At 44.8% G+C, this 27502-nt stretch overlaps 1 protein-coding gene across 2 annotated transcripts; it reads left to right on the top strand.

Moving 5' to 3' along the window:
- The first annotated feature begins 1787 nt into the window (after positions 1-1787).
- On the top strand, positions 1788-22454 carry srl (sarcalumenin). Of its 2 annotated transcripts, XM_083648533.1 has the most exons (7): positions 1788-1863; positions 16317-16421; positions 17465-17560; positions 19071-19106; positions 20509-20625; positions 20941-21174; positions 21481-22454. In XM_083648533.1, exons 1-7 carry the CDS (start codon positions 1803-1805, stop codon positions 22290-22292), a joined length of 1461 nt encoding a protein of 486 aa, XP_083504659.1. In that variant the 5' UTR covers positions 1788-1802; the 3' UTR covers positions 22293-22454. The 2 variants fall into 2 exon arrangements, with proteins under 2 accessions (XP_083504659.1, XP_083504660.1); XM_083648534.1 differs by lacking the exon at positions 19071-19106.
- Positions 22455-27502: the final 5048 nt, after the last annotated feature.

The raw sequence follows: 27502 nt of genomic DNA, 5'->3' as shown, positions 1-27502 counted from the left end.
TATTCTGGGATTAATTTACAGTTGGGACGTTGATTCCCGAGAATTGTGAGCTTATGTTCACTACAGTAGTGTGTCTGCTTGAGTGTGATAAAGCAATAATCCGCCTAGCGTTTAGCTGCGTTTAGGAGTGTAGTTTGACTCTGGCCTGCAGGGGCTTTATATGCCAGACATACCCTTTGCTCAGCTCTCATCTCTCTCTCTCTCTCTCTCTCACACACACACACACCCACACACACACACACACACACACACACACACAGACCTGTCACATTCATGAGTAATGAGTCATTTCCGTGCACAGCAGCCAAGTGGGCATGTGTTTTCTTTACTAGAACGAGGGTTGGACAGCTCCTTGCAATGCCAGCACCTCATTTACTTGTAGGATCTTTATTGTGAATGGCTCGTGGAGGGTGGGCCGTGAAGCTGTCACAGACTGGCATCTGATGATCATATCTGGATCATCTTCGCTGGGCGAAGCAACTAAAACCACTTGTTATGATTCCCTCTTTCAAATTGATAAAGGATGCAATTCTTGCAAGTGATCGGTCACATCAATTTCTGATTATGCCTCAGTCATTAAAATGTTACATTATTTTGTCAGCCTTGATTTAGACCAGTGGTTCTCAATGTGGACCACCAGGGGCACTTGAGATCCAGGGGGTCCGCAGCAAATTGATTACTTGTTCAACTTCGCCATTATTTTAGTGACTGGAAGTAGAGAATGTAGAAAAAGGATTGTTTTGGTCATGGTTTCTGTTATTTCTCTACCTACAATAGTCATGGAATTCTGGACAAAAATCACATCTAACAATAAAAAAAAAATTCTCCGATTTGGGTCAGAGACAAAAACTGATCAAATGGGGGTCTTTGGCTCATGTGTAGTAAATTAAGGGTCCTTGATATGAAAAAGGTTGCGAATCACTGATTTAGGGGATGGTAAATAATGCTACTTTTCAGTCCGTCTCCTCCAGGCCAGGGGTTTTCAACGTCTGAGACTGTGGGCCTCCCCCAAGACAAGCTTGGAAAAAGGTGCCCCCCCCCCCCCCACTCAATTCTTGGAGGCCTATTTGATCATGAGTAGCTTGTATGAGCCCATAGACACCCAACAATTGAGCCAAGATGGCCTGATATTGCTGTTTGAGATACTTCAGTCTACAATTCACCAAAAACATAGAAAAGTGTCTGTGTGATGGCATTTATCCATCTCTGACTCTGGGAAGGTGAGAAAAACCATAAAATTCCCCAAAACGACATGTATCTCTGAACTCTCTTTAACCAAATCACACACATTTAGGCTATTCTATGTGTTCTCGTTTTGATGTAATAACTAACTCACTTCCACTCACTGAGCCTCCCCTGAAAATGCTCGGAGACCCGCCTCCCACTTTGAAAACCTCCCACTTTGAAAAGCTCTAGTTGGCCTCTGAAGTCACAGTGATGTTTGTATGGTTTGTGCTCCTCTTTAGAAACCCTGTGCGTGAGTACGCGGGGCGGTTGTTTTTGAAAGGTGTACTTCTCGTCAGTGCAGTTTGTGTTGTTATTATGAGTGCTTCCACACTGAATGATACAGTAGATAAGAGCCAGGCCCCCCCGAAGCCCAAGCCTCTAAAAAGGAGTCAGCTGCTCGTACACGTAGAGCCCTTGTGGTATGCTACTCACACATATCGCCCCCCCCCCCACCCCCCCAACCACCACCAACTGGCCTTCTCTAAGCCCCGCCCCCTTTTCCCAGCGCACCCTTTAACCTTCTTGCCTTGGTATATATAGTCTGTGTGACTATCAGAGTTCTCCTGGCTGCCATCATGAAGGGTATAGTCTCAGTCTGCTGTTTAATCTCCCTGCTGCTTTTGCAGGCCACAGCAGGTAAGGCCCAGAGGCATTTTGCTCCGATATCTGGGTTACTTCTACCCGCTTTGGGTAGAAGTAACCCAGATATCTAGGTTACTTCTACCCGCTTTGGGTAGACATGGTAGTGTGGTGGGCAGAGGTGCACTAGATGTCCTTATTGCACTATGTTTGCTGCTCATGTATGAAACAGTGATATGGTGTTTCTACTGTGTTAGTTTGATGGTAGGCTATTAGTGACTGTGTTCAGAGATACAGGTGCTGTCATTCAGACTGTTCTAATGATCAGTCGTTGATTTTGCTGTCATACCTATTCCGTTTGACCGTTGGCCAAAAGTAGGTAGTGCAGCAGGCAGATGCTTGTGTCCATTGGGTTTGAGTTTTTTGAGAGTTTAGCCAGAGTGGGCACTGTCTTTTAGAGGGACACGGGGACAGTGACGGTCACAGGGACACCAGCAGAAACAGAAATGTCACCCAGGTCTTTCTTTGCCACCATGCAGGACTATTTAAAATCTGCCCTGGTTTAAAATTAAACAGTTGGCGCCTGCTACAAAATGACGTATTGGTAACACTTTAAAATACATTAAGTAACAGTAGTTAATTATAAGCATAATTAAGCTGAGGAAACGTAATGCTTAATAAGCATGAACTAAGCCTTAATTACCTCAGTTAACATGAACACCATTAGTAAATCATAGACACATTAGTTAACTGTTATAATTAATGTACCCTTATTGTAAGTTGTTACCAACATATTTAACCGACTCTTTCTCATCTGTCTTCATATTGAAAATCCAAAAAGAAGGCCCACATTTATTGTGTATGAGCGCTATATGCTGTCGGTAAGGTTCTGGAGTAGAGGTGTTCTAGGTTTGATAGAACTTGGAGCTCGGCCTATGTGGACGGACAGTGTGTCAGCTGTCCTAACGTGTGGCACCAGCTCATGGAAAGTCTCAGTCCAGTCATGGAGAAGAGAGTAGCCACACAGGAGCCTGGGGTGGACATCGCTTTGTCTCTCTTTTTCTCCCCTGTTCAAAGATTTGTTCTCTTTATTTCATTCTTCATGCTCGTCTTTTATCTGTGACACTCCACGAGTTCACATGATGACATTATGCAAAGTTAGCATAGACTTGAAATGCCTGGGCGTAGTTGGCAGCATTTCCATTGATGACTGATGTGTTCATGTACTTATCTACCTGTTTATCTTAGCAATGGCATCATGAAGTAGCCTGATCATAGCTGTCTTACATTGTCTATGATTGCATGGCACCGATGGAGCTGAATGCCATGGTGAGCTGTTTGCCCATAACTACCCCCAGGCTAATACTCCATCTAGAAAAGTGTTGGGGCTTCTGGGTCTGCACTGGAGCAGTTGGCCTTACCCTTGCCCGTCCTTGGGGTGGCGTTCGGCCCCAGAGCCCGGGGCCAGGACAGGCCTCCATATTCCAGCCTGCTGTCAGGTGTCTAAGATTGGAAGTCCTCCTGAAACCCAACACTGTCCACTACAGATCCTCCCTCCCTCCCTCCCTCCTGCCTCCCTCTCCCCCCCCCCCCCCCCCCCCCCTCCTGACTCCTCACCCCCCCCCCCCCCCAGCCCCACGCCACCCTTTAGACACGCCACACAGCTGCTGTCACTCTGCACTGTCACAATCACAATTTATTCCCAGCAGTTGGCCTTATAGGGACATGCATTCTCCAGGCAGGAGGGGCCGAGGTCCTGGGTTCGAGATCAATCCTCCACAGACCCAGGTGTCTTTTGGGCTCTGTATTTGGATACTGGGTATTGATTTGCAGAGCAGACATGGATTTTGATTCCCAAACAACCGATGCAGTTGTGTACAATTAAGAGGATGGTGACCTCCTTGCCACTTGGCGCATGGTTATTTTGCGTTATTGATCGGTGTGATCACTGTGAGGAACTCTATGGAAGTAGCTCATTCTGTAGAGAGGCACAGAGGGCATAATTTCCCTCAAAATAAATCTGCAGTCGGGTTGCTATTGTGTCCTCATAGGTTGGCTATCTGCCCTGGGCTGTCTAGGAAGAAAAGTCTACCACTTACAACAATTGGACTTATGTTAAAGTCATTAAACCGGGAATTGTTGTTATTGATTTTTCTAGACGAAAACACAAAATCATTAAGGGATCTAGGGTTCTCACGGTGATGGAAAAGATGGAAAGGTTGTGGAATTTCAAAATCTCGCTTTCCAGGCCTGGAAAAGTCATGGAATTAGTGAAATCCTTTGAAAGTTTTGGAAAAGTCATGGAATATTTTGTTGTGTGCAATGAAATTCATTGTTACAGTAACCTCCCGTCGATAACCTTCCACGTAATAACTACTGGTATTGACTCAGTCACCACCTCACTTTCCATGTAATCATGGAAATTCTAATATGGATCCTTGAAAAGTCATTGAAAAGGGAAATTGTATCCATAAAAATGTGTGTGTGGGGACCCTGTATATCCTATCATCCTTAGTCAATGTTTGTGGAGTGTGGATTTTGTGAGAGATAGCGCTGAAGGCAGCAGCAGGACTTCCAGGATCTTGGTGTTGTGAAATCTTAGACTCGTCTCCATTGGCCATGTGCCTGTGTTTCCAACAAGCGGGACAAGCATTCAAATCTGACGCCATCTTTAGCGTATTAAGCAAATACAATATGCCCTGCATCAATTTAATTGTTTTGACTTGAATAAACACTGGTTTGACGCAGTCTATATTCTGAAGTATCAAATCAGTTTTGGCCATTGTATAAATAATGAAGTAATCCTCTTGGTATAATGATGCATTGCATTTATTGCTGCATCAATAAGCAGTGTTGGGCAAGATACTTTCAAAATGTAATATACTACATATTACTAGTTACTTTCATTTGAAAGTAATAAGTTACTTTACAATATTACTGTCTGTGTAGACTAACTCGTTACTTATTACACTACTTTTGCATTACTTTCACCAAAACAACAGCAGCAGCAGAATGACATCGCCGCCCCGGAACCATCCTGAAAAATAATTTCAACCGTCTTGAAGTCAGTGTAAACTGTCCACAATTCTAAATGTTATTCTTTTCCTTTGTTATTGTCATCTATAATGGTTATTTGCATAAAACACACAATTTAATTAGGAAATTATTGTATCCTTATTTAAATATGTGCTTTGATTAAAATAAATAAATAACTCAATTTGTAACTTGTGTTACTTGACAAAGTAACTGGTATAATATTACTGAAATCCTATTGGTAATAAGTTATATTACTAAGTTACTGCTAAAAGTAATATATTACATGTAACATGTTACTTTTGTAATGGGTTACCCCCAACACTGTCAGTAAGGATGCATAAATGCTTTAGTACATGGCTCAAGAAAGTAAACGATAGTTATGTTTAGAACAGCTCTAGTGTCTTGTCACAATGTGATAATGCTTTATCATCATTCATCACCAAGTGTTGCTGAAGTCAATCAAGAGCAGCATGTGAGATGACCACTCTGTGAAGATAGACTTTTGTGCTGTGTTGGCTTGGGCCAGTCAGTTGTGCCAAACAGTTGTCCCTCTGCAGCCGGGTCAGAGATCAGACACAGGGTCACACCCTGCAGGACAGGCCTGTTCCACCAGCTGGGCCTAGTAGTCGTTCAGGCTAGCTCTTTGCCCGTACAGCTCGAAACCCACCGCCAGACAAAAGTAACAACTTGAAATACAATATGCACAGCACAATTGTCATAAATCACCATATTTGGTGTCAGTGTTAAACTGCAACAAAACAGATCCCACACCCACATCTACAAAACCCTATGTGTACAATAGCCTATAAATACCCCCCCTCCAACTTAGAATAAATCACATGTTGAGCTTTTCCAATAGTCTCTGCTTCCTCAGGACCGGGATTAGTTCTTTCCCCTCACTGTGTCTGAAGGCCTTGTGTCTGAAGGCCTTGATCTCGGTAACACTACCCGCCCTTGACACAGAAGAACATCTTTGGCCCTGAGCTTCAGTGTGAAGAGAGGAGAGAGAAACCTGGAGGCGGCACACTGTGTCCATGTGATCCCTTACTGACGGCACGCTGCATGTCTGGGGCATCCCTCCGGTCCTGCACTAGTCATAGAAGGCACACAAGTTGTGGTCAGGCCCCCTCTTACTCCTGAACAAGGCCTTCAGCCTCAAGGGCACTTGACTTCCTCTCCTGGCTCTCGGACATGAGAGCAGGGATTGAGCCATCAACACCCCGGCGTAAAGTGCCTTTGCCCTCGAGCGTTCCTTCTAGCCACTCACTCACTCCACTCCATGTCCTGATCTGAGTGATCCTTCAGGACTTACCACCCGGATGTGGCCCACATCAGTATGGGGGGGCCTGCACGGCGACCTTTGACCTTGGCCAGCAAGTCCCTTTAAGTCAGTGAGCTTTGGCCCTAAAAACAGCTCCACCGAAGTCCTTTGAATGTTCATCATGCACCCCTAGACTGTATTTCCATACAACCTAGACAGGGGTGGGCAATTCTTTTTCCCCAGAGGGCCATAATGACTTACACAAAGTAAGCGAAGGGCCACACATTGGAGATCATACCTGCCAACACTTCCAATTTTCGTGGGAGTCTCCCTATTTTTAAACCTCTCTCCCACTGTTATTGGTCATTTCTCGTTAATCTACCGATATAATAGTGATACAAATCCAATGGCTGTAGCAGATGACACTTAGTAACATAATTCTGCCTTTTATTGAGTTTGTGGGGGTTGTTTTGTTTTTCTTTGAGGACGGTTGGGGGGCCGGATTGAGATGGTTCAGGGGCCGTGTGTGACCTAGAAGGTAGTCTGCCCTTTTCAGCTGTAGCAATTCTGATTGAGAAGCATAGCTATTTGCACAACATGATGTGAACTATCGAAGTTATGTAGAGATTGTCCTGAAATTGTAATTGTGGTGAATAACTTTCTTTCATCTGAATGACTGAAGCTTGATACCATGATACTTTTAGTATCATAGAGGTGTTTTGTTATATTTTGTGTTTATGTGTCTTCGAAGTATGACTTCAGTACTGTATTTATCGCTGCTATAATATACCAGGGCTCTCCTGGTAAAGTGGATACAGCCACAGCTCTCATTTGATTAGCCTGTGTATGACACAGTCGGCCTTGGGGGATGTGGATTCTGTCTGTGAGTCTCCAAAGTGACTGTGAGACTCAGAGCCTTAAAATAGGAGGCAGCCTTTCTGGCCCCCTCCTCTGTCCATCTTCTGACCCATTGTGGGGCTATTTCTGACTACGGGGGACTAGCTCCACGAGCTACGCCACCTGTTGCCAACCACGGCTCCTCCTCGCCACGCCCTGCACAAGCCATCCTGTCTGCTTGCACACCTCCAGCCCTGACTAGGAGATAACAACATGGTTTGGAATATAAAGTAGACTATGTTTTGTTAGTCTCACATCTGCATGGTGTCCCTTATTCCAAAAGTCAGTGCTATAATTGGATTGCGTTCTCAACTCATTGAGCATTTTGCAAACCAGTGGTTATATAAAAACCCCATTCTATGGAGATGGTCTTCAAATTTAATTAAATAAGTGTGGCTCCCAGTGGATCTACCCTGTGGAAAACCAGTGGATCTACCCTGTGGAAAACCAGTGGATCTACCCTGTGGAAACCCCCTGGCCTTTAGCAAAGGTTGCTTGAATCCCCCCATGGCCAGGGTAAATCCTCTGACTGCAAGTTCCAGACCTGCCGCCCTCATCAAGTTCACTCTAATTCAATTTACCTCCACTGTGCTGCAAGCAGAACACATGGGCGTTTACACTCGCACAGATAGCTGATATACACAGTGTAAATGCATATGACTGCACACACACACACACACACACACACACACACACACACACACACACACACATGCATACGGACATAATACACACTACACGCACACGGTTTATTCTGTGTGCTTAGGGTTAGGGTTAGTAGTTCAATTTAGCTATTATGAAATTTTATAGTTCAATATGTAATGTCTTGCATGCTCAACTACATTACTTGAGATGTATGCACTTGATTTGATGACAATTTCAAGCTGATAAATTATTACATTTCACAGATAACACATTTCCCGCTAGCGATTGCCACAACTCAATGTGAACTCTGGAAGAATGTCAAATTGACGAACATATTTGGTTGGACACACATTCTAATGATTGAATAGCCTCCACATGTTGAACTCGACGATCATCTCCGTTTGCAGCACTGACTGAGCTGATACTGATCTATAGTTGAGGCATGACTTTACCCAGCCGCCCGCGGAGGCCAAATCCAGAGCGGGTTTAAAGCAGCAGCATTCCAATCGGATGTGCCGATGCCGCCCAGAATGTTTCTCCAAACTGAGGCGGGTCGCCGGGCAACCGGCTCAGCACGGACACATGGTCCTGGTGGCAGATGTCCGGGGGTTCAGATCCGCTCCCCTGGCGCCTGCAGGGTTCATTTACAGCGCTGATGCAAGGCCCGCCGTCCGCAGGCAAGACTAAGGCTTCCTCTCTGATCTGTCCCATCGCCTGCATGGGGGAATGACTAGAGGGGAAGGTGTTAACAAGCTCACAGCAGTTTAAGGCCCACTCAAGAGGCCAGTGCTAAAAGACAGGACTCGTCTCAACGATGAGTCAAGTTACAGAGGCTTGGCGTCATGTTTCTGGGCTGCAGTGATGGGCTTTGATGAGATGGGAGCTGAACCTCTATTTTGACGCATCCTCAGGGGCGACTGGGTCATCAGGACTCTGCCGATGACCCTATCTCAATGGCCACGTCTAGGAGAGTTTGTAAAGAGTTGGTTCAAACGACTTGAATCAAATCTGTTGCCAGTGCATCGACAGACAGCGCTGTTCCCCATTCCTCTTGAACTCACTTTGACCTGCAGCCAACTCCTGCCACAATGAGGGTCTGGGTTCAACATGGCTGCCCTGTATCACATATGGTGCTCCTGGATGACACAATATAGACCAAATCAGTGGGGATGTTTACATTTACTTCCGGTTACCCCTGGGTCCACACATCATAATGGCGGTGAACGGCACAAACTGACGTGTTGAAGACAAAAACAGACAAAGAAGACAAAAATGGTTTGTCCGTGTTGTGTTGTTGTTTAATATCATTCATAACAACACTTTCACTAACGTTAGTGGAGACCAGACTAGCTAATTTACCTGTTGGACCAGACCAGACCAGAGTAGACTTGAAGCTAAATAAAATTAATGTGGCGTCAGCAGCTCTGTCTGTAACGAGTCTGCAAAAAAAACAGCGAGTTTGACAGTTGTAAACAAACGTTATTAGCTAGCTAACACTACACAAAACAAACACAGAAGAAAGGCTAGATACGTCGGACAAGCATGTTTACCAACCGCTTGAACATTTAAATTGAAAGTAGTCGGCCGAAAACAACGAGAGGGTTTGACAGCATTTCTTTGACAACACGCACATTTAAACCTGCCGCCTTCCCCAAGTGGTACGCGGAAGTAATGTTGTTTACATGGTGACGTCATGGTGATTTGGTCTATAGTGATCCTTGTAAAAAGTTGTATGTAAACAAACGCAATCTTTCATAGGCATGTGATGATCATCTATCCTATATTTACTGATTGGTGTGTTGTTTTTACATCCTTTTTCTTAAAGATTATCTTCCATATTTTTATTTTCATTTCTGCGTATGGTACATAGAGGAGAGCGACAAGAAAGATAGGACAGAAGGGATGGCATAACAAGCACAAATACCTTGGAGCCCATGGCACAATGATGTGGCCATCCAGCCTCATGGCACTTTAGGCAATGGTTTGGGGGTACCTAAACAACACGGCTAATTGTTTTCAACATGGAAAATGGTCCTAACCACATCCCCCCAGACACTCCCCCTACCCACCCCTCAAACCCCGACTCTTTATGACCTGCCTATCCTTAGCTACGTCCCCTTTCCCTTAGCCCCTAACCCCTTCCCTGACCACACCCCCTCCCACCACCCACATCTCCTAGAAACTCTCCCTACCCACCCATCGAACCCTGGCTCTGTACGACCTGTCTATCTCTAGCTACGCCCCCTTTCCCCTAGCCCCACCGCTTTCCTGACCACACTCCTCCCACCACCCACATACCCCTAGCCACTCCCCTAGCCACCCCCCAAACCCAGACTCTCTATGACTTTCCTATCCCTAGCTACGGGCCCTTTTCACTAGCCCCGCACCTTCCATCACCACGCCCCCTCCCATCACCTAGATCCCCCTAGCCACGCCCCCTACCCACCCATTGAATCCTGACTCTCTACGACCTTCCTATCACTAGCTACGGCCCCTTTTCCCTAGCCACACCCCCTTCCTAACCACTCCCTCTACCACCACCCACATCTCCCTAACCACTCCCCCATACCCACCCCTCGAACCCTAACTCTCTATGACCTACCTATCCCTAGCTATGGCCCCTATTCCCTAGCCCCGCCTCTTCACTAAACATCCATGAATGAGTGAGTGAGTGACTGACTGACTCTTATATCTATGGACTAACTGAGTGTCCTGACTTTGCCATCTTCTGCCCCCCGGCCTGGCCTGCTGCTCGTGCCATGGGAAAAAGTAATTTGTCCACAAACTCCACATGCCATTACAAGTTCCCAGACATAAACGACAGTTTCCTCATCCATCCATGTAACAGTGTGCTTGTTGTTTTATCTTCTCTAGAATAAAGGCCAAAGATCTGTATATAGTTTTGTTATCGAACCCGTTTAAAGTTGCTGTATTACTCTCATAGTGTTCCTTTGATCCTGGTTGGCTGCTAACCTGGTTCCTGTTGTTCTTGCACCGTGCTGGGAGCAACGTTACACAGGCTGATTTTTAGCAGGTTGACTCGGTGAGAATCGGCGGTGCAGCGCTCCGTGTGTCACTGCTGCAGCACTGCAGCCTGGCTGAACGGAGCATGTGTTGAGTAGTCTTAGAACAGACGAGTTGGCTTCCGCAATTTTCAAATGCTTCCGCCATACCGTCTGTAATTTGTGGGGGAGAAGCATGCGCCAACCGGAATGGGAAGCAGAAAGGCGGGTCTTCCGCTCATTAGTCCAATCAGAATTTTTGTAAGGCGGGTCTTCCGCTCATTAGTCCAATCAGATTTTTTTGTAACGCTTTAGAATACAGCCCGCAAATAAGCATGTAGTTATAGTATAACAACGGGGTACCAGGAGTGTAGTTATAGTATAACTACAGGGTTTAAGGAGTGTAGTTATAGTATAACTACAGGGTTTAAGGAGTGTAGTTATAGTATAACTACGGGGTTTAAGGAGTGTTACAGTAGCTATAACTACGGGGTTTAAGGAGTGAAAAAATACTTTAACTAGAGGGTAACAAGATCTGTACTTATAGTCTAACTTCGGGGTCGCGGGCTGTATTATGAAGCAGGGGACCAATTTTGTACTTATATGCTAATTACGGGGTACCACACTGTACTTACAGGGTAACTACGGGGTTTAAGGACTACGGGGTTTAAGGAGTGTAGTTATAGTATAACTACGGGGTTTAAGGAGTGTAGTTATACTATAACTACGGGGTTTAAGGAGTGTAGTTATAGTATAACTATGGGGTTTAAGGAGTGTAGTTATAGTATAACTACGGAGTTTAAGGAGTGTAGTTATAGTATAACTATGGGGTTTAAGGAGTGTAGTTATACTATAACTTTTGTACTTATAGGCCAATTACGGGGTACCACACTGTACTTACAGGGTAACTACGGGGTTATACTATAACTACACTCCTTAAACCCCGTAGTTATACTATAACTACACTCCTTAAACCCCGTAGTTATACTATAACTACACTCCTTAAACCCCATAGTTATACTATAACTACACTCCTTAAACCCTGTAGTTATACTATAACTACACTCCTTAAACGCCATAGTTATACTATAACTACACTCCTTGTACCCCGTAGTTATACTATAACTACACTCCTTGTACCCCGTAGTTATACTATAACTACATATCTTGTTACCCTCTAGTTAAAGTTTAAATTCACTCCTTGTACCCCGTAGTTATGCTATAACTACACTCCTTGTACCACTCCACCTTACCCTCCAACAGTGCTGCTAAGCTAAACCCAACTAACTTTTCAACTTAAAGGCGTCGATAGATGGGGCGTCCACCGGCTATGCCGTCCACCCGCTATGCCGACCACCCGCAATGCCGACCTTAGGTTTAGGTGTGGGGGGTGGGAGAGGTTAGGTTTAGGGTTAGGGTCTGGGAAAGGTTAGGTTTAGGTGTGGGGGGTGGGAGAGGTTAGGTTTAGGGTTAGGGTCTGGGGGAGGTTAGGTTTAGGCATGGGGGGAGGTTAGGTTTAGGCATGGGGGCTGGGAGAGCTTAGCTCCAGCCGGTCCACGCCGCCTCGCTCAGCTGGTTCTGCTTGAGGGCTATCGGCATTGCAGCCTGTCGGCACATAGACGCAGCACCAAGTCCTGAGGTGCCGGCGCAAAGTCGACAGACTAATAACAACACCATCTATATGACTTAAAGACATGAGTATCTCCCAATGTCTCAAACCCAAAATGAAGTAAAACTGGATTAAGCTAGACAGGGACATGTTTGCTTCCATAAAATTGAGCTCTCAAGGAATGAGAGCCTTCTCTTGTGATTTTTAGATAGCTTTTTTTTTTTTACTTCACTCGTTAATTCAGAAAAACAGGACTGACTTTTTTTATTATTAAAAATGATCTCGTTAAATCAGAAAAAAAGGACTGAATTTATTTATTTTTATTACAAATGATCTCATTAATTCAGAAAAACAGCGCAGAATTATTATTTTTAGTAAAAAATTATCTCGTTAATTCAGAAAAACAGGACTGAATTTATTTATTTTTTAAAATATTATCTCATTAATTCAGAAGAACAGGGGTAGCAAAACAGCGCTGGAGTTAGCTTTAGCTAGGAGCTAGGTAGCACCATGGCTGCAGTTAGCTTTAGGAGCTAGGTAGCACCATGGCTGCAGTTAGCTTTAGGCGCTAGGTCGCACCATAGCTGGAGTTAGCTTTAGGAGCTAGGTAGCACCATGGCTGGAGAATTGGAAAGGTGTGAGGTGCTGATGTCAGGGATCGGGATGAGATTAGTCTGATTGGTGGTCCAGGTCCAAATATGTGCAAAAAGGGCAATTTGTAACATTTTGAGCATCAAAATATTTCTTAAATTTAATATAACCTGTGAAAATCCTGACATTATTCAACACTGCTTTGTAGTGACACAATTGGCCACTGCGTTAATACAATGTTAATATAATGTATTTATCCCACACAGAAATATGTGATCAGAGGAGTTTGTTTAGTCACAAGATGATCAGTAGATAGCTATAGGAACTACATCTGAGACAGCAGACATGTCATCATAAAATCAAATGTTAATAAAAGTGTAATTATAATTCTCTAATATTCACAAGTAGTAGCCTACTTGCACTGGATAATATGCCTGATGATTTTAGATTGCTTCCTGTCTAGTGTGTCTAATTGAGTGCTACAGTGCTACCGTTGGATAAAAATTGTGATGGCAGAGAGAGTGGGGTTCAAGGAACATGGTTTTAGATTTCTTCTCCAGTTGCCTCAGTCAGCCCCAGTACTGACCTCCTGGCCTCTGCTGTTCCTCACTGAAACCAGAAGCTGCTGCTAATCCAGACACAACCCTCTCACAACTTCTAGAAACATTTGTGGGAAAAAGTTCCACACGCTTCAAATCCATGTCGCCCGGCTACAGTAGCAAATTGCAATTGCAGAAATTGAAATTGTTGCGGCATTTATTGCACCTGTGCCGGATCAATTTGGCGTTAACGAACTGACTGAAAATGATATATTGAGAGAACCTGTTATTCTGCAATAGCATGGTAACCACAGCTCAGTGAGCGCTTTTAATTCAGCTGATAATTTTCTTTTTCCAGTGAACTGAACATTTAACTGGCCTGCACAGACTGGAAGTAAACTGTGTTTATATAAAAACACATCAATATTCACAATGTGTTTTACCCACTTTGAGATTCATAATTGAATTAGGGATTATTGGAATGAATCATCCAAACATCTATTATTATATAATACTCCACATACATAACACTCAAGCATATATTCATATCATGAGAGTGCCTTTATGAGGGAAAGTGACTATGCTTGGAGTCACATACTGAGCTGCCATGACAGTACCCAGGTTCCATGACCTCCCAGGGCATCTCCGAACTGCTCCTATATATAGCCTATCCCCCCTGGTGGTGGGTTTGTGTGAAAGAGGGGCTGGCTGTGTGGGTGGTGCCAGCACCCATACAGTGGCATTACAGACAGGCCTGTTCCTGGGGCTGAGGGCACACATGGACAGCTCTGATAAGACTTTGATAGGGGGGGAGAGGAGAGGGGAAGGGGTCAATTTAGAAGTTAGAGAAAAACGACACAGCGGATTGTACATTGTCTCATGTACAGTGGAGCTGACCGGAGTTGTCCCCCTGCTCTGTTATGAAACCGGGGAAGTCCCTCTCTCCATCTTTGCCGTTGTTACAACGCCATGGCGATGTCATATCGAATGTCTTTGTGTGTTTATTTTTAGGGTCCCCCTTCTAAATTAAGAGCTGATTGTACTAGCAGCTGTGATCTAAGCAATCCGACACATTCAAAAATGGAGATGACACACTGCTGGTGTTCGAATACAATGTCTCTCTCTCTCTCTCTCTCTCTCTCTCTCTCTCTCTCTCTCTCTCTCTCCCTATCTCTCTCTCTTTCTCTCTCTCTCTCTCTCTCTCTCACACACACACACACACACACACACACACACACACACACACACACACACACACACACACACACACACACACACACGCTGTACGGACTGTGTTAACAAGTCGTCTGGTATAATATTGAGCCTGAAAATCTTCAAGAATTGTCTTGAAACAATGATAGTTTATTGTAATAAGGCAGGCCACTCCACTAGCACCCAGATAAGGACACTTTATTCAAGAACATGCTTGAACCATATTAATTTGCATTGGAAACAAGTGTGATTATGAAGACTCAATAGTAGACTACTATAATATAATACAATACAATATAATATAATATAATATAATATAATATAATGGTAGACTTGTTAAATTGATTTTTGCAGTGCATACACAGAGAGGGACACACAAGGAGAGCAGTTTGGTTGAGTTATTAGCATTCATTAAAAAGCACAGAGATAAAGGTCGTAGGACAGAATAGAAATTAACGAGGGAACAAAATTAGCCTAGCCAGACTTTCAGAAAGGAGCTGCAACATATGGGTGCTGAACAGAAATGCTGAAATCAGGGAAAACAATATCACCTATATTCTCTCTCGCCAGCTGTTCACTCTTAAGCTTTTTGTATTTAAAGAGACAGTGGTGAGGCTGAAAGAGACACATAGTAGTCGAAAGAAAGTTGCAGGGAAGGCATTTGCTATTCATAGTATTCCCATGATGTCACAAGCATTTTCCTACCAATATGGCGCTACAACACACACAGCTCATTGGCTGTTTGGCTCACTTGCTTGGTGTAATCGCCTGTTAATTGATTACAATCACCTGTTATTTTCCTACCAAGATGGCCATGTGGTGATGTAACAGAATACTATCAATTGCAAGAGGCAGTAGGGGATGAAATCAATGCACATATATATATAGGCACATATTTGTTCATTATGCAAACTAGTAGAAAAGAAGAGACAGTTCAAATATTACTCTAATATTGTTGATATTGATATTGAGGTGATATGTATAACTGTCCTCCAGCATTTAGCTTGTCACTTAGCTGCGTGGCACACTGCAATTCCCACCAGTGGAGACAGATATTGAGATGTACGATGTATTTATTGATGTGCTTCCCGGAATAGCAGCTTTACTGGCAGCCTCACACGGCTTTATGGAACATTTACAGCGGGCTACCAGCAGCCTCCATGTAAACCGTCTCCTCTCGCCTGAGCTGGCTAATCAAACTGTCACTGGAGCAGCTAATAGACCCTTCTCACGGGGGCCATTTTGTGTCGAGAAGCCAGGGTAAACACAGGTGCAAGCAAAACACTAATGAGGGTTTCCAACTTCCATGATTGGAATTTGGAAACCCTCATTAGTGTTTTGCTTGCACCTTTGTTTACCCTGGCTTCTCGACACAAAATGGCCCCCATGAGAAGGGTCTATAGACAGGTTTCACCAGGCCCTGCCACCTGGGTCCACTTGGGAATATTATCCACCGATCGTTTTTCAAGCCATGAAAGAGAGAGCTCATAGCTGGCTTCATTCCACTATGTAAATTATGGTTTGGCTCTAAGGGTAGGTGTGTGATGGTTTCCAAAATCTGAAGACTGCAGTGTTCCCTTTACCACAAATAGACGGCCCTACAATGTGAGGAGTGTGTAGCTCAACCACAACAGGAAAGCACAGACTAACAGTTGCATCTTTGTGAAGCTGAACCAATTTTCTGTTGTTGTTGTTGTGGTTGTTGTTGTTTTTTATAGAGGAGGAAGCTGAAGTTGAAGATGTGATCTCCGTCCTCAGAGACAGATCTCACATCGACGAGACGCTGCAGCTGGCCACTGAGGAGAAGTCAGGAGACTATGCAGGTAAAGAGAGGGAGGGAGGGTGTGTGTGTGTATGCTGTGGGGAGGTGTGTGTGTGTGTGTGTGTGTGTGTGTGTGTGTGTGTGTGTGTGTGTGTGTGTGTGTGTGTGTGTGTGTGTGTGTGTGTGTAGGTGTGTGTGTGTGTGTGTAGGTGTGTGTGTGTGTGTGTGTGTGTGTGTGTGTGTGTGTGTGTGGGGGTGTGTAGGTGTGTGTGTGTGTGTGTGTGTGTGTGTGTGTGTGTGTGTGTAGGTGTGTGTGTGTGTGTGTGTGTGTGTGTGGGGGTGTGTAGGTGTGTGTGTAGGTGTGTGTGTGTGTGTGTGTGTGTGTGTGTGTGTGTGTGTGTGTGTGTGTGTGTGTGTGTGTGCGTGCGTGCGTGCGTGCGTGCGTGCGTGCGTGCGTGCGTGCGTGCGTGCGTGCAATAGAGTTGCCTGCCTATAAAAGAAATTGTGCTATAGACAATATCTGACAAATGAGGGCATCCGGGTAGTGCAGCAATAGATTCCCTGCCTACCAACATGAGGGTCGCAGGTTCAAGCCCCCATGTTACCTCTGGCTTGGTCGGGTGTCCATACAGGCAATGGGCCCTTTTCACAGTGGCCATTTTGTAAAAAATAAAAATTAATTAATTAAAAAAGGCCACTGTGAAAAGGGCCTATTGGCCGTGTCTGCGGGTGGGAAGCCGGTATTAAGGGTATGCGTCTTGGTTGCTGCACTATAGTGCCTCCTCTGGTCGGTCACTGCTCAGGGTGCCTGTTCGGGGCGAGGGGAACTGGGGGGAATAGAGTGATCCTCCCACACACTACGTCCTCCGGGTGAAACTCCTCCCTGTCGGGTGAAAAGAAGCGGCTGGCGACTGCACATGTATCGGAGGAAGCACGTGCTAGTCTCTCCCCAGATCGGCAGAGGGGGTGGAGCCACGACCGGGACAGCTTGTCAGGGGGAATTGGCCAAGTACAATTGAACACATGTAGTAATATTCCTCCTCCCTCTCTCTTGTTCTTCTCACCTCTTTCTTCTCTCCTCACATCACGTCCTGTTTCCTCCAGCGGCTCTACAGAGGTTGCGGAAGATCTACCACTCGTCCATCAGGCCGATGGAGCAGGCCTACAAGTACAATGAGCTGAGGCAGCACGAGATCTCAGGTAGGTACGGCGCAGGCTCCGACAGCACCCGGCTACACCTTGTTCGAGTGCGTGGGTTCTCAGTTTGGGTTGACTTCGTGACTGATCTGTTGGCTTGTTTGGACACACATCATCATCTGCTTCACACCATCAGCCAATCAAGTGCAGTAGTATATATATATATATATATATATATATATATTTTTTTTTTTTCTTTCTTGGGGGCGGGGCTCTTAGGCAGGCTATTCTGGGGCAGAATAAATACCTCTAGAGAGTTTATCTGAGCAGTTCTGAGGAGTTCACCCAAAAACAAAAATTGTGTCATCCACTGCTCACCCACATGCTAAATGAAACACAGGTGAAATGTGTTAGTCTATATAAACGCACAGTGAGCAGACTTCTCCAAAACAACTCAAGTCAATGGGGACCTTTGATTTAGAGTTCCAAAACGAAAACAGCCAAATAATCACACTGTGAATGGAAAGATCACCATTATTTGTTGCAAATAAATCAGCTGTAGTTGAGATGTTCCACTAAATGATGGTGTAAATATGGGCGTTTTTGGAACTCTGAAGATCTAGTGGTCCCCACTGACTTCAGTTGTTTTGGAGAAGACTGCTATGGAGTTGTGCTGGCAACCTCACAAACTTCACCTGTGTTTCAAATGGCATGAGGGGGAGTAGATGATGACAGAACTTACATTTTTGGGTGAACTATTCCTTTAAAGCCTTCCAATATAATAACGATGAACTCATATTCAGTATTGATAACAAACTCTTCCTAAGTCTATATCCCAAACTAAAATGAGCATTATTTGAAACCTATGGCATTCTCGCTCCTGAAAAAAGGTATAGTATCATTTTGACATCTCCCTTCTTCTTACTTTTTAATGTCTTCCCCCTTTCTTCTATTCATTTTTCAATTAATTTTTGGGGTAATTTATCCTTGTTTGTATGACGGTCAAATGTCTTGATGCACTATTTCTTCACAGTAAACTCAACACTCTCCTATACCCTTAACTACCAAAGAACAAACTCCACTTTCGCCACACTGAAATAAAGCTCGCCCTCTTGTGGATTGCCAGGCTTGGCATGCATGCAAACTTGTCAAATAGCAACTTAACTTAGTAGTCTTACTAAGGAGACTTACTTAGGAGTCTCATGCCTCAATATGATCCTTTTAACATTTATTGTTGTGAAGCAGAGTTTTAAGTTAATCGAAGTTTATGTGACTAACAACTGAGATATATAAGGTCAGATTGCCTTGGAGTCACATCACATAATAGGAACATCATCCATTGGTAGATGCACATGTTTGACACGCCAATAGGTCAAATATGCGATTAATTCCCAGACAGCATCTCCCCACCCTTTCATGCACATATTGTTACATTGTCCCTCCCCTCTCACTCTCACTGAGCTCTCCCCACTCTCTCCTACCTCCTCCTCCTCCTCTACCTGTCCTCACTCCGCCCTGTCCTGTCCTGTCCTGTCCTGTCCCGTCCCGTCCCCTCCGCCCCCTCATCTAACAGCGTACCCTGGACGAACCCTGGGGGCTTCAGAGACAGGTGGGTATGATGTGGGGAGGGGGGCTTTCCTGTGCAGCATGGCACTGCCTGAAGTGCTCAGCCCCTTCCTCTTTTGTCATCATACACCCCCCGCAATCACAACTCATTTTGGTCATGAAAACGGACCAGTTTGGTTTAACCAAATTATGACCGGGATTATCTCACCACTTCATCCCTAGTGGTCATTTCTATTCATGTCACTTTGGATAACAGTGTAATCCAAGGAGGGCTTTCTTTCAGAATTGAGAACGGTCCTTTAGTAACCCGAAAAGTGAATCTACAAGTGCATTCAAATTTTCAGCTGAGTCTATAAATCTGTACCAATCAATGGTGTCTGTCTGGGCAGTGCATTATTTAGAGAGGAGAGTTAAGCGTTCAGGCAGCTGTGTTAGTGAGGCTGTAACGGTGGAGCAGGTAGGTGCATGTGGTTCAGGCAGCTGTGTTAGTGAGGCTGTAACGGTGGAGCAGGTAGGTGCATGTGGTTCTGGCTTAAGCAAAGGATGTGCCGGTTGAGGAGGGGACACATTGTTATATATTCAGTCACAATATCGACAATCGGCTTGAACAGCCAACAGCATCCAAAGTGGATCATTTTTCCTAGAGCCACTTGCTTCAGAGGATAATTTGTCTTTCTTTGAATTCCTTTTTGCGCTTTTGTGCCCCCCCCCCCCCTTTTTTTCTTCTGCTTATACATTTTAATATTTTCTTTTAGTCGGCTGAATTCTTTCATGCTTGCACCCAGTGCAGTGTTACTTTATTGAGCCCTCCCACCCCAACACCACAGGTCAACTCACTCACACACACATCAGCCTGCCATGGAACACGCAGCTTTGCTATAGAAGCTTTGATCAGTGTAACAACACTGCTTTATTATGTGGCTGCTGCACTTGATTGAGATGTGTCTGATAAAAAGGCCTGGCATGAGCACAGCTTCAAAACATTTTTCTTTTGTCGACCTTTCCCACTTCCTCCTTTTCTTTTCCTTATAATCTATCATCTATAATCTATAATGGTTCTTTCTGCTGGATTGAGATTGACAGCGCTTGTTGTCTCTCAGAATTAAATGCATAGTTCATCCCAATAACAATCCCCCGGAGACAGGATTGTTATTTTGGGTTAAACTATCTTTTTATGAGGCACAAAAGGAAAATGGAAACACCGTAGCGCACATTGCCCTCTTTCTGTCAACAGGTCTGCACTGAGCAACTCAAGTTCTCACACCATCTCACACACCATCCACAACCAAAAAGTCAACAGTATTTTACTGTTGGATTTTTTTTCAATACAACTGCTTTTATATATTCTCACATACATAAAGTTTGAGAGGAACTTGAGAGGTTCTGAGTCATCTGTTTGCCATCCTTCTTGGAGTTCAGTCCTTGCTGTCTGTCCTTGCCCACAGATGGGGAGATTACCTCCAAGCCCATGGTGCTGTTCCTGGGACCCTGGAGTGTAGGCAAGTCCTCCATGATCAATTACCTCCTGGGCTTGCAGGACACGCCCTACCAGCTCTACACAGGTGGGTTACCAGGTTTTTCATTTCCCATTGCACAGAATTTGATATTGCAGCCTGTGGTATAATCCAGGATGAGCATTCATACAGAAGCCCAAATCAGATGTCAAAAGTATGATGTACTACTAACAAAAAGCTGAGTTTCAGCCCAGTTTTTCATCGATTTCTTGCGCACTTCTTCTCCACACATTCCCAGACCTCTCTACATCTATTCATATTTTCTTTGCGAATATCTACTATGTTTGCCACTCTTTGTCTCTTCCTAGTAGCCTAACTGCACTTGCTAAACGTGCTCTTCTCTTTCTCCCCGACTGTCCTCAGGAGCTGAGCCTACTACCTCTGAGTTCACTGTCATCATGCACGGGGAGAAGATCCGCTCTGTCGAGGGTATCGTCATGGCAGCAGACAGCTCCCGCTCCTTTTCTCCTCTCGAGAAGTTTGGCCAGAACTTCCTGGAGAAGCTGATTGGTATCGAGATGCCCCACAAGCTGCTGGAGCGGGTCACCTTCGTAGACACACCCGGGATCATAGAGAACCGGAAGCAGCAGGAGAGAGGTGCGTCTACCAACTGGTCGAAAAGCTTTTAACTTCAATGTGCAGCTTTTCAGTATCTCTTCATTAGTCAATTTCAATGAGGGACTTTCAGCTTTCTGATGTTGTAATTATTCCTGCACATAACTAGTAAACACAGTAGGCTATTAGCTGACGCGCTTATCCAGACAGTCACAGTCCAATCCACCTGAGCAGGACCAAGATTCAAACCCAGCAGGACTTTCTTGCTGTGAGGCGAGAGTGCTAACCACTGAGCCCCCATTTAGTCAGAACAGTCACAACCTCTGACATATTTCTGTTCCTCCCCAGGCTATCCCTTCAATGATGTTTGCCAATGGTTCATCGACCGCGCTGACCTGATCTTCGTGGTGTTTGACCCCACCAAGCTGGACGTGGGCCTGGAGCTGGAGATGCTTTTCAGGCAGCTGAAGGGTCGCGAGTCCCAGATCCGCATCATCCTCAACAAGGCTGACAACCTGGCCACGCAGGACTTAATGAGAGTGTACGGAGCCCTGTTCTGGAGCTTGGCTCCCCTCATCAATGTGACCGAGCCTCCCCGCGTTTACGTCAGTTCCTTCTGGCCGTATGACTACGCAGCCGACACCAGCCGCGAGCTCTTCAAGCGCGAGGAGATCTCCCTCCTGGAAGACCTCAACCAGGTGATTGAGAACCGTCTGGAGAACAAGATTGCCTTCATCCGCCAGCATGGCATCCGCGTGCGTATCCACGGCCTCCTGGTGGACCGCTATGTCCAGACCTTCAAAGAGAAGATGAGCTACTTCAGCGACCCTGAGCTCGTCTTCAAGGAGATTGTGGATGACCCGGACAAGTTCTACATTTTCAAATCCATCTTAGCCAAGACCAACGTCAGCAAATTTGACCTGCCCAACCGCGACGCTTACCGTGACTTCTTCGGCGTCAACCCGGTCACCAACTTCAAGGCCCTGACGGCCCAGTGCTCGTACATGGGAGGCTGTCTCCTGGAGAAGATTGAGAAGGCGATCACCAACGAGCTGCCCGCCCTGCTCAGCAGCATCAACCCTGGCAAGCAGCCCGGCCTGAACTCCTGCGAGGTCACCGGCTGTGGCGAGAAGCCTAAGAACCGCTATCGAAAAAACTGAGGGAAATAAAATAACCAGAGTGGGGGAGGGAATAAGGAGCTAGAGGAAGTGAATGGAGAGAACGAAAAAGGGACTGGTGTTGACCAACCCTGCTTTTGTCATAAAGCCTGTATTGTTGAGGAAGCGGAAGAGAGATTAGTTTGCTTATTTGTTCTCAGGAGAATACAGGGTGGTGCATTTTGGGACTGGGGGGGGGGGGGGGGGGGGGGCGAGGGAGAGGGAGAGAGGGAGGGAGGGATGGGTCGTCTGAATGATGAGGCAGCTTAAGGATGCGAGTGTGGAAGAGATGAGAATATATCAAGTTAATTAATTAATTAATTAGTTAATTAATTTAGTTATGTTAATGTACATGCCCTCCTCTCTCCCATGCACAATCACAAAGGACTGTCTGGGATTCTGGGGTTGGGGAAGTATGTAAGGAAAAAACCGAAATGGAGAAAAGTAAAATTGAATAAAAATCGAAAATCCTGAGACTGACAACAGTCAATTTACCAGCTCCCTTGTATGTGAATAAAATGGGAAATTGGAAACAGGAGTTGCAAATTTGTTTTGTACGATCTTGAGAATTGCATTGCAGCAGGTCAATTCCATGAAGCTTCAGAAGTTGCTTTTGAAGTCGCCTTTTTGTGGGTGCTATACCAAGCTTTTGGGTTTGGGTAATAAGCCGAACCTTTGCCGTTGACACTGTCTAGATAACAATAACCTTGCATGTTAGATGTCACATGTATTTAACAGATATTTTAGGTGCATGTATTTCCCTCCTAACATAAACTCAAGTAATAATTCCTCATAACTGAACCAACCCTATACTGTGTCATAAATAAGGCCTTTTTTCTCGTTGTTTTATATACTCATCGCTCTCGGTTGTTGACAGCCTGTGAACTGAGCACTGTGATGGCAGCAGAGGTCAGGGTTCAAGGGTCATAGTCTTCACAGGGGGGGAGCGGTTATGCTTCACTTCTTAACTGTTCTTACTGTTTTTGTTTGAGTCTATAAATTTGCCATTATTTGGCAACAACTCAATATTGTGTTATGAATCCTTTTTCCTGAACCCATTGATACCTGATGCAGCATTTGCGTGTATATCCCTCATTTGTGTGTGTATCCCTTTAAGACCGCGAACCGCGTCACGCGGTCTTAAAGGGATACACACACAAATGCTGCATCAGGTATCAATGGGTTAACAATAAGCTTGTCAGCTGTTTAGCTGAATGACCATAAAAAAGTGCGACGTTACATGAGTGACGGAGAGCGTGTCCATGATGTAGCAGTAATAAAATGAATGACGTGTTTGAATTATAGCTGTCTTCTTTATCCATTTCTTCTGCAGCTTAGAAAGCTATTTATTGACTCGTGTGAGTAACCTTTCCAAATGGGCAATTGCAATAAGTTAAGTGATGTTATCCTTTATTGTCCCCGAGGGGGAAATTCATCCTCTGCATTTGACCCATCCTCTACGAGGAACCTTCCTAGAACTAGGAGCAGTGGGCAGCCGCTGCAGTGCAGCGCGCGGGGACCAACTCCAGTTCAATTGGCAGTGCCTTGCTCAGGGGCACTGACAGGAGTATAAACCCTGTATTAAACAATCCTGCTGTATCATGATTTTGGCACGTTGTAATAGGGGATCGTGAGATTTGATCAAAGTAATTTCCGATGCCCATTTTCTTGGGAGTGAGGGAAGGAAAATGTGGGTTGGGAGCGGTGGAGAGGAAAAGGCAAATTGGAGGACTCATGAGTTGACCCCTGACCTCTGTGGAAGGAAGGACGCCCTTTAAATATGGACCGCTACACCCTGGCAAAGCTATGAATGGCTTGGAAAATCCAAGATCTTACGCAGGCCTACCTCAATGAATTTCCCAGGAGTATGAGCTAGCTAGGGGAATTGTCCGACTAGACTAGAGACCCTCAAATCCTCTGAGAGCAGACATGAACTACTAGCATCCTAAGAGCACCAGGCTAACTCATGATAGGCTATAATGCACTACTCCCTCTGTCCTCCCTCACTAACCCCACAGTACAAAGAGTCTTTCCTGACCACATGGTAAGAAAGACAAAAACAAAGGAAACGCTGAGGTATATTGATGAATCCAACAAACTCCTAAGGGATGTCATATTGGCTTAATTTATTCATTTCAGTGTGTGTGTGTGTGTGTGTGTGTGTGTGTGTGTTTGTGTGTGCTCCACCCACGTACCACCCACGTGTTTCCGGCATACAGTACGTTTACACTGCAGTTCCAGAGCATGCCCACTAGAGAGTGCTGTTTAAAAGTGTAAAAAAGTTATTCAGACCACTAACACTCAACATGGCGCCAATTGACATACCCAGGCTACCTGAGTGGAGTGGTAGTAGCCCGAGGTAACTGTTATTGTGTGGTTGTGCTTTTGGTATATTTCAGGATATTGATCGTTTTAATTTGTCTGTGAATTAATTTGGGAATGGATGTGTGTCGCATTAGTTGTTCATTCATTCCTGTGTTGGTGTACATTTGAAACTTACTCGTAGATCAATTTTGGAAACTTGATCATCAAGAATAAAGATTTTTGATCGCCTATAGGCATAGTGATACACTGTGGTTATTCTGATGAAAGAAAAGGATTGTTAGAACCTGTGGCTTAGTGCAGATGCACTGGATATCTTTATTCATGTTTTTCTTCTGTTTTTCTCTCCCTCATATACTGTACTCTCTCAGATCCCACGTCTCCATCCCTATCCCTTTCCCCAGTTCCCTCTATCAGAACAATGTTGCAATAGCTTGTTGTCAAGATTCTGGATGTACGCTGAAGGTCCATTCTCTCACTTTTTTGGTTGGAAAGCCAGGTTCTACAGCTGAATTGCACCAACAGTTTCTCCTGACTGGAGCTGGGAAAGGGTGTGTCTGGGGGTGAGTCAGCGTGTCTGTTGGATTTGATACCAAGGCGCTCCTATACAAATTAACTTGAGTATAAAGTAAATGTGTGTCTCTGTGAACGTTCCCTAAGGCATGTCAAACAACTTATCTATCTACGACGTGAATGAAAATGTGCCAACACAGATATGAATTACTGTAGGGGACGCACAATGATATCGGCACGTCATTGGTATAGGAGAAAGGTTTTAAAATTAAATATCATCGGCCTGAAAATAACATTTCTGCCGATATGACATAAAATGACGCTTTAATATGTCCAAATGCAATGTTTTAATACATAAATAGAAAATATGGCATGCTTTACATAACCCACGCACTAATGCTCGCTTGATGCTCAATGCAACTGAGCAACTGAGCAACTGATTATAGTAGTTAGATAGACGCCGCCTCTCCAGTGTCGGATCGCAGACCTCTTGACTCGCCGCCAGCTCCATCTGAGCCGCTCGCCGTATCCAAGCGGTGGTTCTATTGGGCTGGTTCCCAATGTGCAGGAAGGACCCTTGATGATCAGGCCCAGACATACAGCGACAAACATAAACCCTTGGCGAAACATTCACTGGGTTGTTCAATGTGAAACTGTCAAAGAGTCATCAGTTCACATGGCAAAAAGCTCCTTTCGCCATAGCTCACGGCTCCATTGGCCTCAACCCACAATCCTCTGTGTCTCCCCATCGCGCACAGCCAGACTGCCCTTTAAAGGAGAAATGACGTCGGACGCACTCGGCAAGGGCCACCCTCTTTCAGCCACGTCTCAGCCAATCGCAGCCCAAACCTCCCTGCCATGCATGCTTTAGCCTGGTAAACCAGCCCGTCACGTGAACTCATATTTAATTTGGTTCTGCGTGACGTCACGCAGAACCAATTGAAATGTGAGTTCACGTGACGGGCTGGTTTACCAGGCTAGCCATGCTTAGCCAATCACCCAAAACGGTGACCCTGATTGACAGTCAACCTAACCAATGACTGCTCCTGAATTAATGTGACCACACACTAACAGTTTTAGTCTGACATTTAATCTGACCAATGGCAACTCCTAAAAACCGTGACGATCTGGTCGTCAGTGCATAATATGAATGCATGTGTGCTCATGTGTGTGGTTTCCCTTTCTGTAACCTTTGACAATGAAAGGCAGCTATGTGTAAATGTATGTAAGCATTCTGCTCTAAGCCTCTCCTATGATCTGCAGTGAACGGCTTGACCAGGTGAGTCCCAGGAGAAGAGTGTGCTACAGCTCACACTAAACTGCTATGAGCTCAAGCCTCAAATAGTGTGGAGAGCTGGCACAGGGCCAGGCTAGGGACCACGACGTGCATCAATTCAGAAGAGTTTGACTTGCTAACGGGAAATAAGATTGGTTAAAACTTTCATAAAATATCCCAACTCTAAGTTCACAGTAGCGTTTTTAGGTTTACTTCACTGTAAGAGAACATTTGGCTTTTCAAGTTGAGATTTAAAAAATCAAAACATAAACAAAGCCAGTGGTTCAACAAGGGCATTATTATATGACAATTACAGATTGGGGTTTAAACTTCAAAATTGTTTGAATAATATGCTTTTATACATTGGATTACATTCTAGGAAAACAAGTGTTTTCCTAGAAATCCTGCTTCAAGCTTAAAAAAAAAAAAAAAAAAAAACTCCCTTAGATGTAGTTTGTTGCTTCTGCAAATTCTCTGTTTGAATTGAGTATGGAACACATTGTAGCTGCAAAGTAAAACTTCTGATTTGAAGCCCATCTACATGCTATTCTGTAGGCACCGATGTGAAAACTTTGGCGGATACCGATAACCGATATTAACGTTTAATTAGTCTGGAATAAATACTGCCAGGCAGCTAGCTGGCTGTCGGCCACTGATGATGGCATTAAATGTTGTCCTCAGGGTTGTGAGTCAGTCAGCCTTCCGAGTGATGTTACTCGAGCAATTGTGATGCCATCAGTGAGTGACGTCATCAGTGAGTGATGTCATCAGTGATGTTACTCAAACATTTTCAGGGTTGTCTGTCAGTCAGTCAGTCAGCTTCTTTCAGGCATAGCCAGATGTAGGCCGGCAGCCAGCTTGCCTGGTAAAATGTCGGCCGATACCGAATGCCAATTCTATATCGTGCATCCCTATACTATTTTGTGCAATACACAAGTTATATCCTATAGAGAGCCAAAGTAGAACGTCATTTCCTGCTTCAGCGCTGTACCAGAGATTTTCATCCGCCATTTATTTTCCCATAGACATTTCGTAAAATGCTTATAAAAATAGTTTTACTTGTTCAAACCAAACTGTTCAGATATACTTACAAACAGGAGGC

The sequence above is a fragment of the Poromitra crassiceps genome, assembly GCF_964638095.1.
Source record: "Poromitra crassiceps genome assembly, chromosome: 13".
In the NCBI taxonomy this organism is placed as follows: Eukaryota; Metazoa; Chordata; class Actinopteri; order Beryciformes; family Melamphaidae; genus Poromitra; species Poromitra crassiceps.
This window is presented reverse-complemented; position numbering and strand designations above follow the sequence as displayed.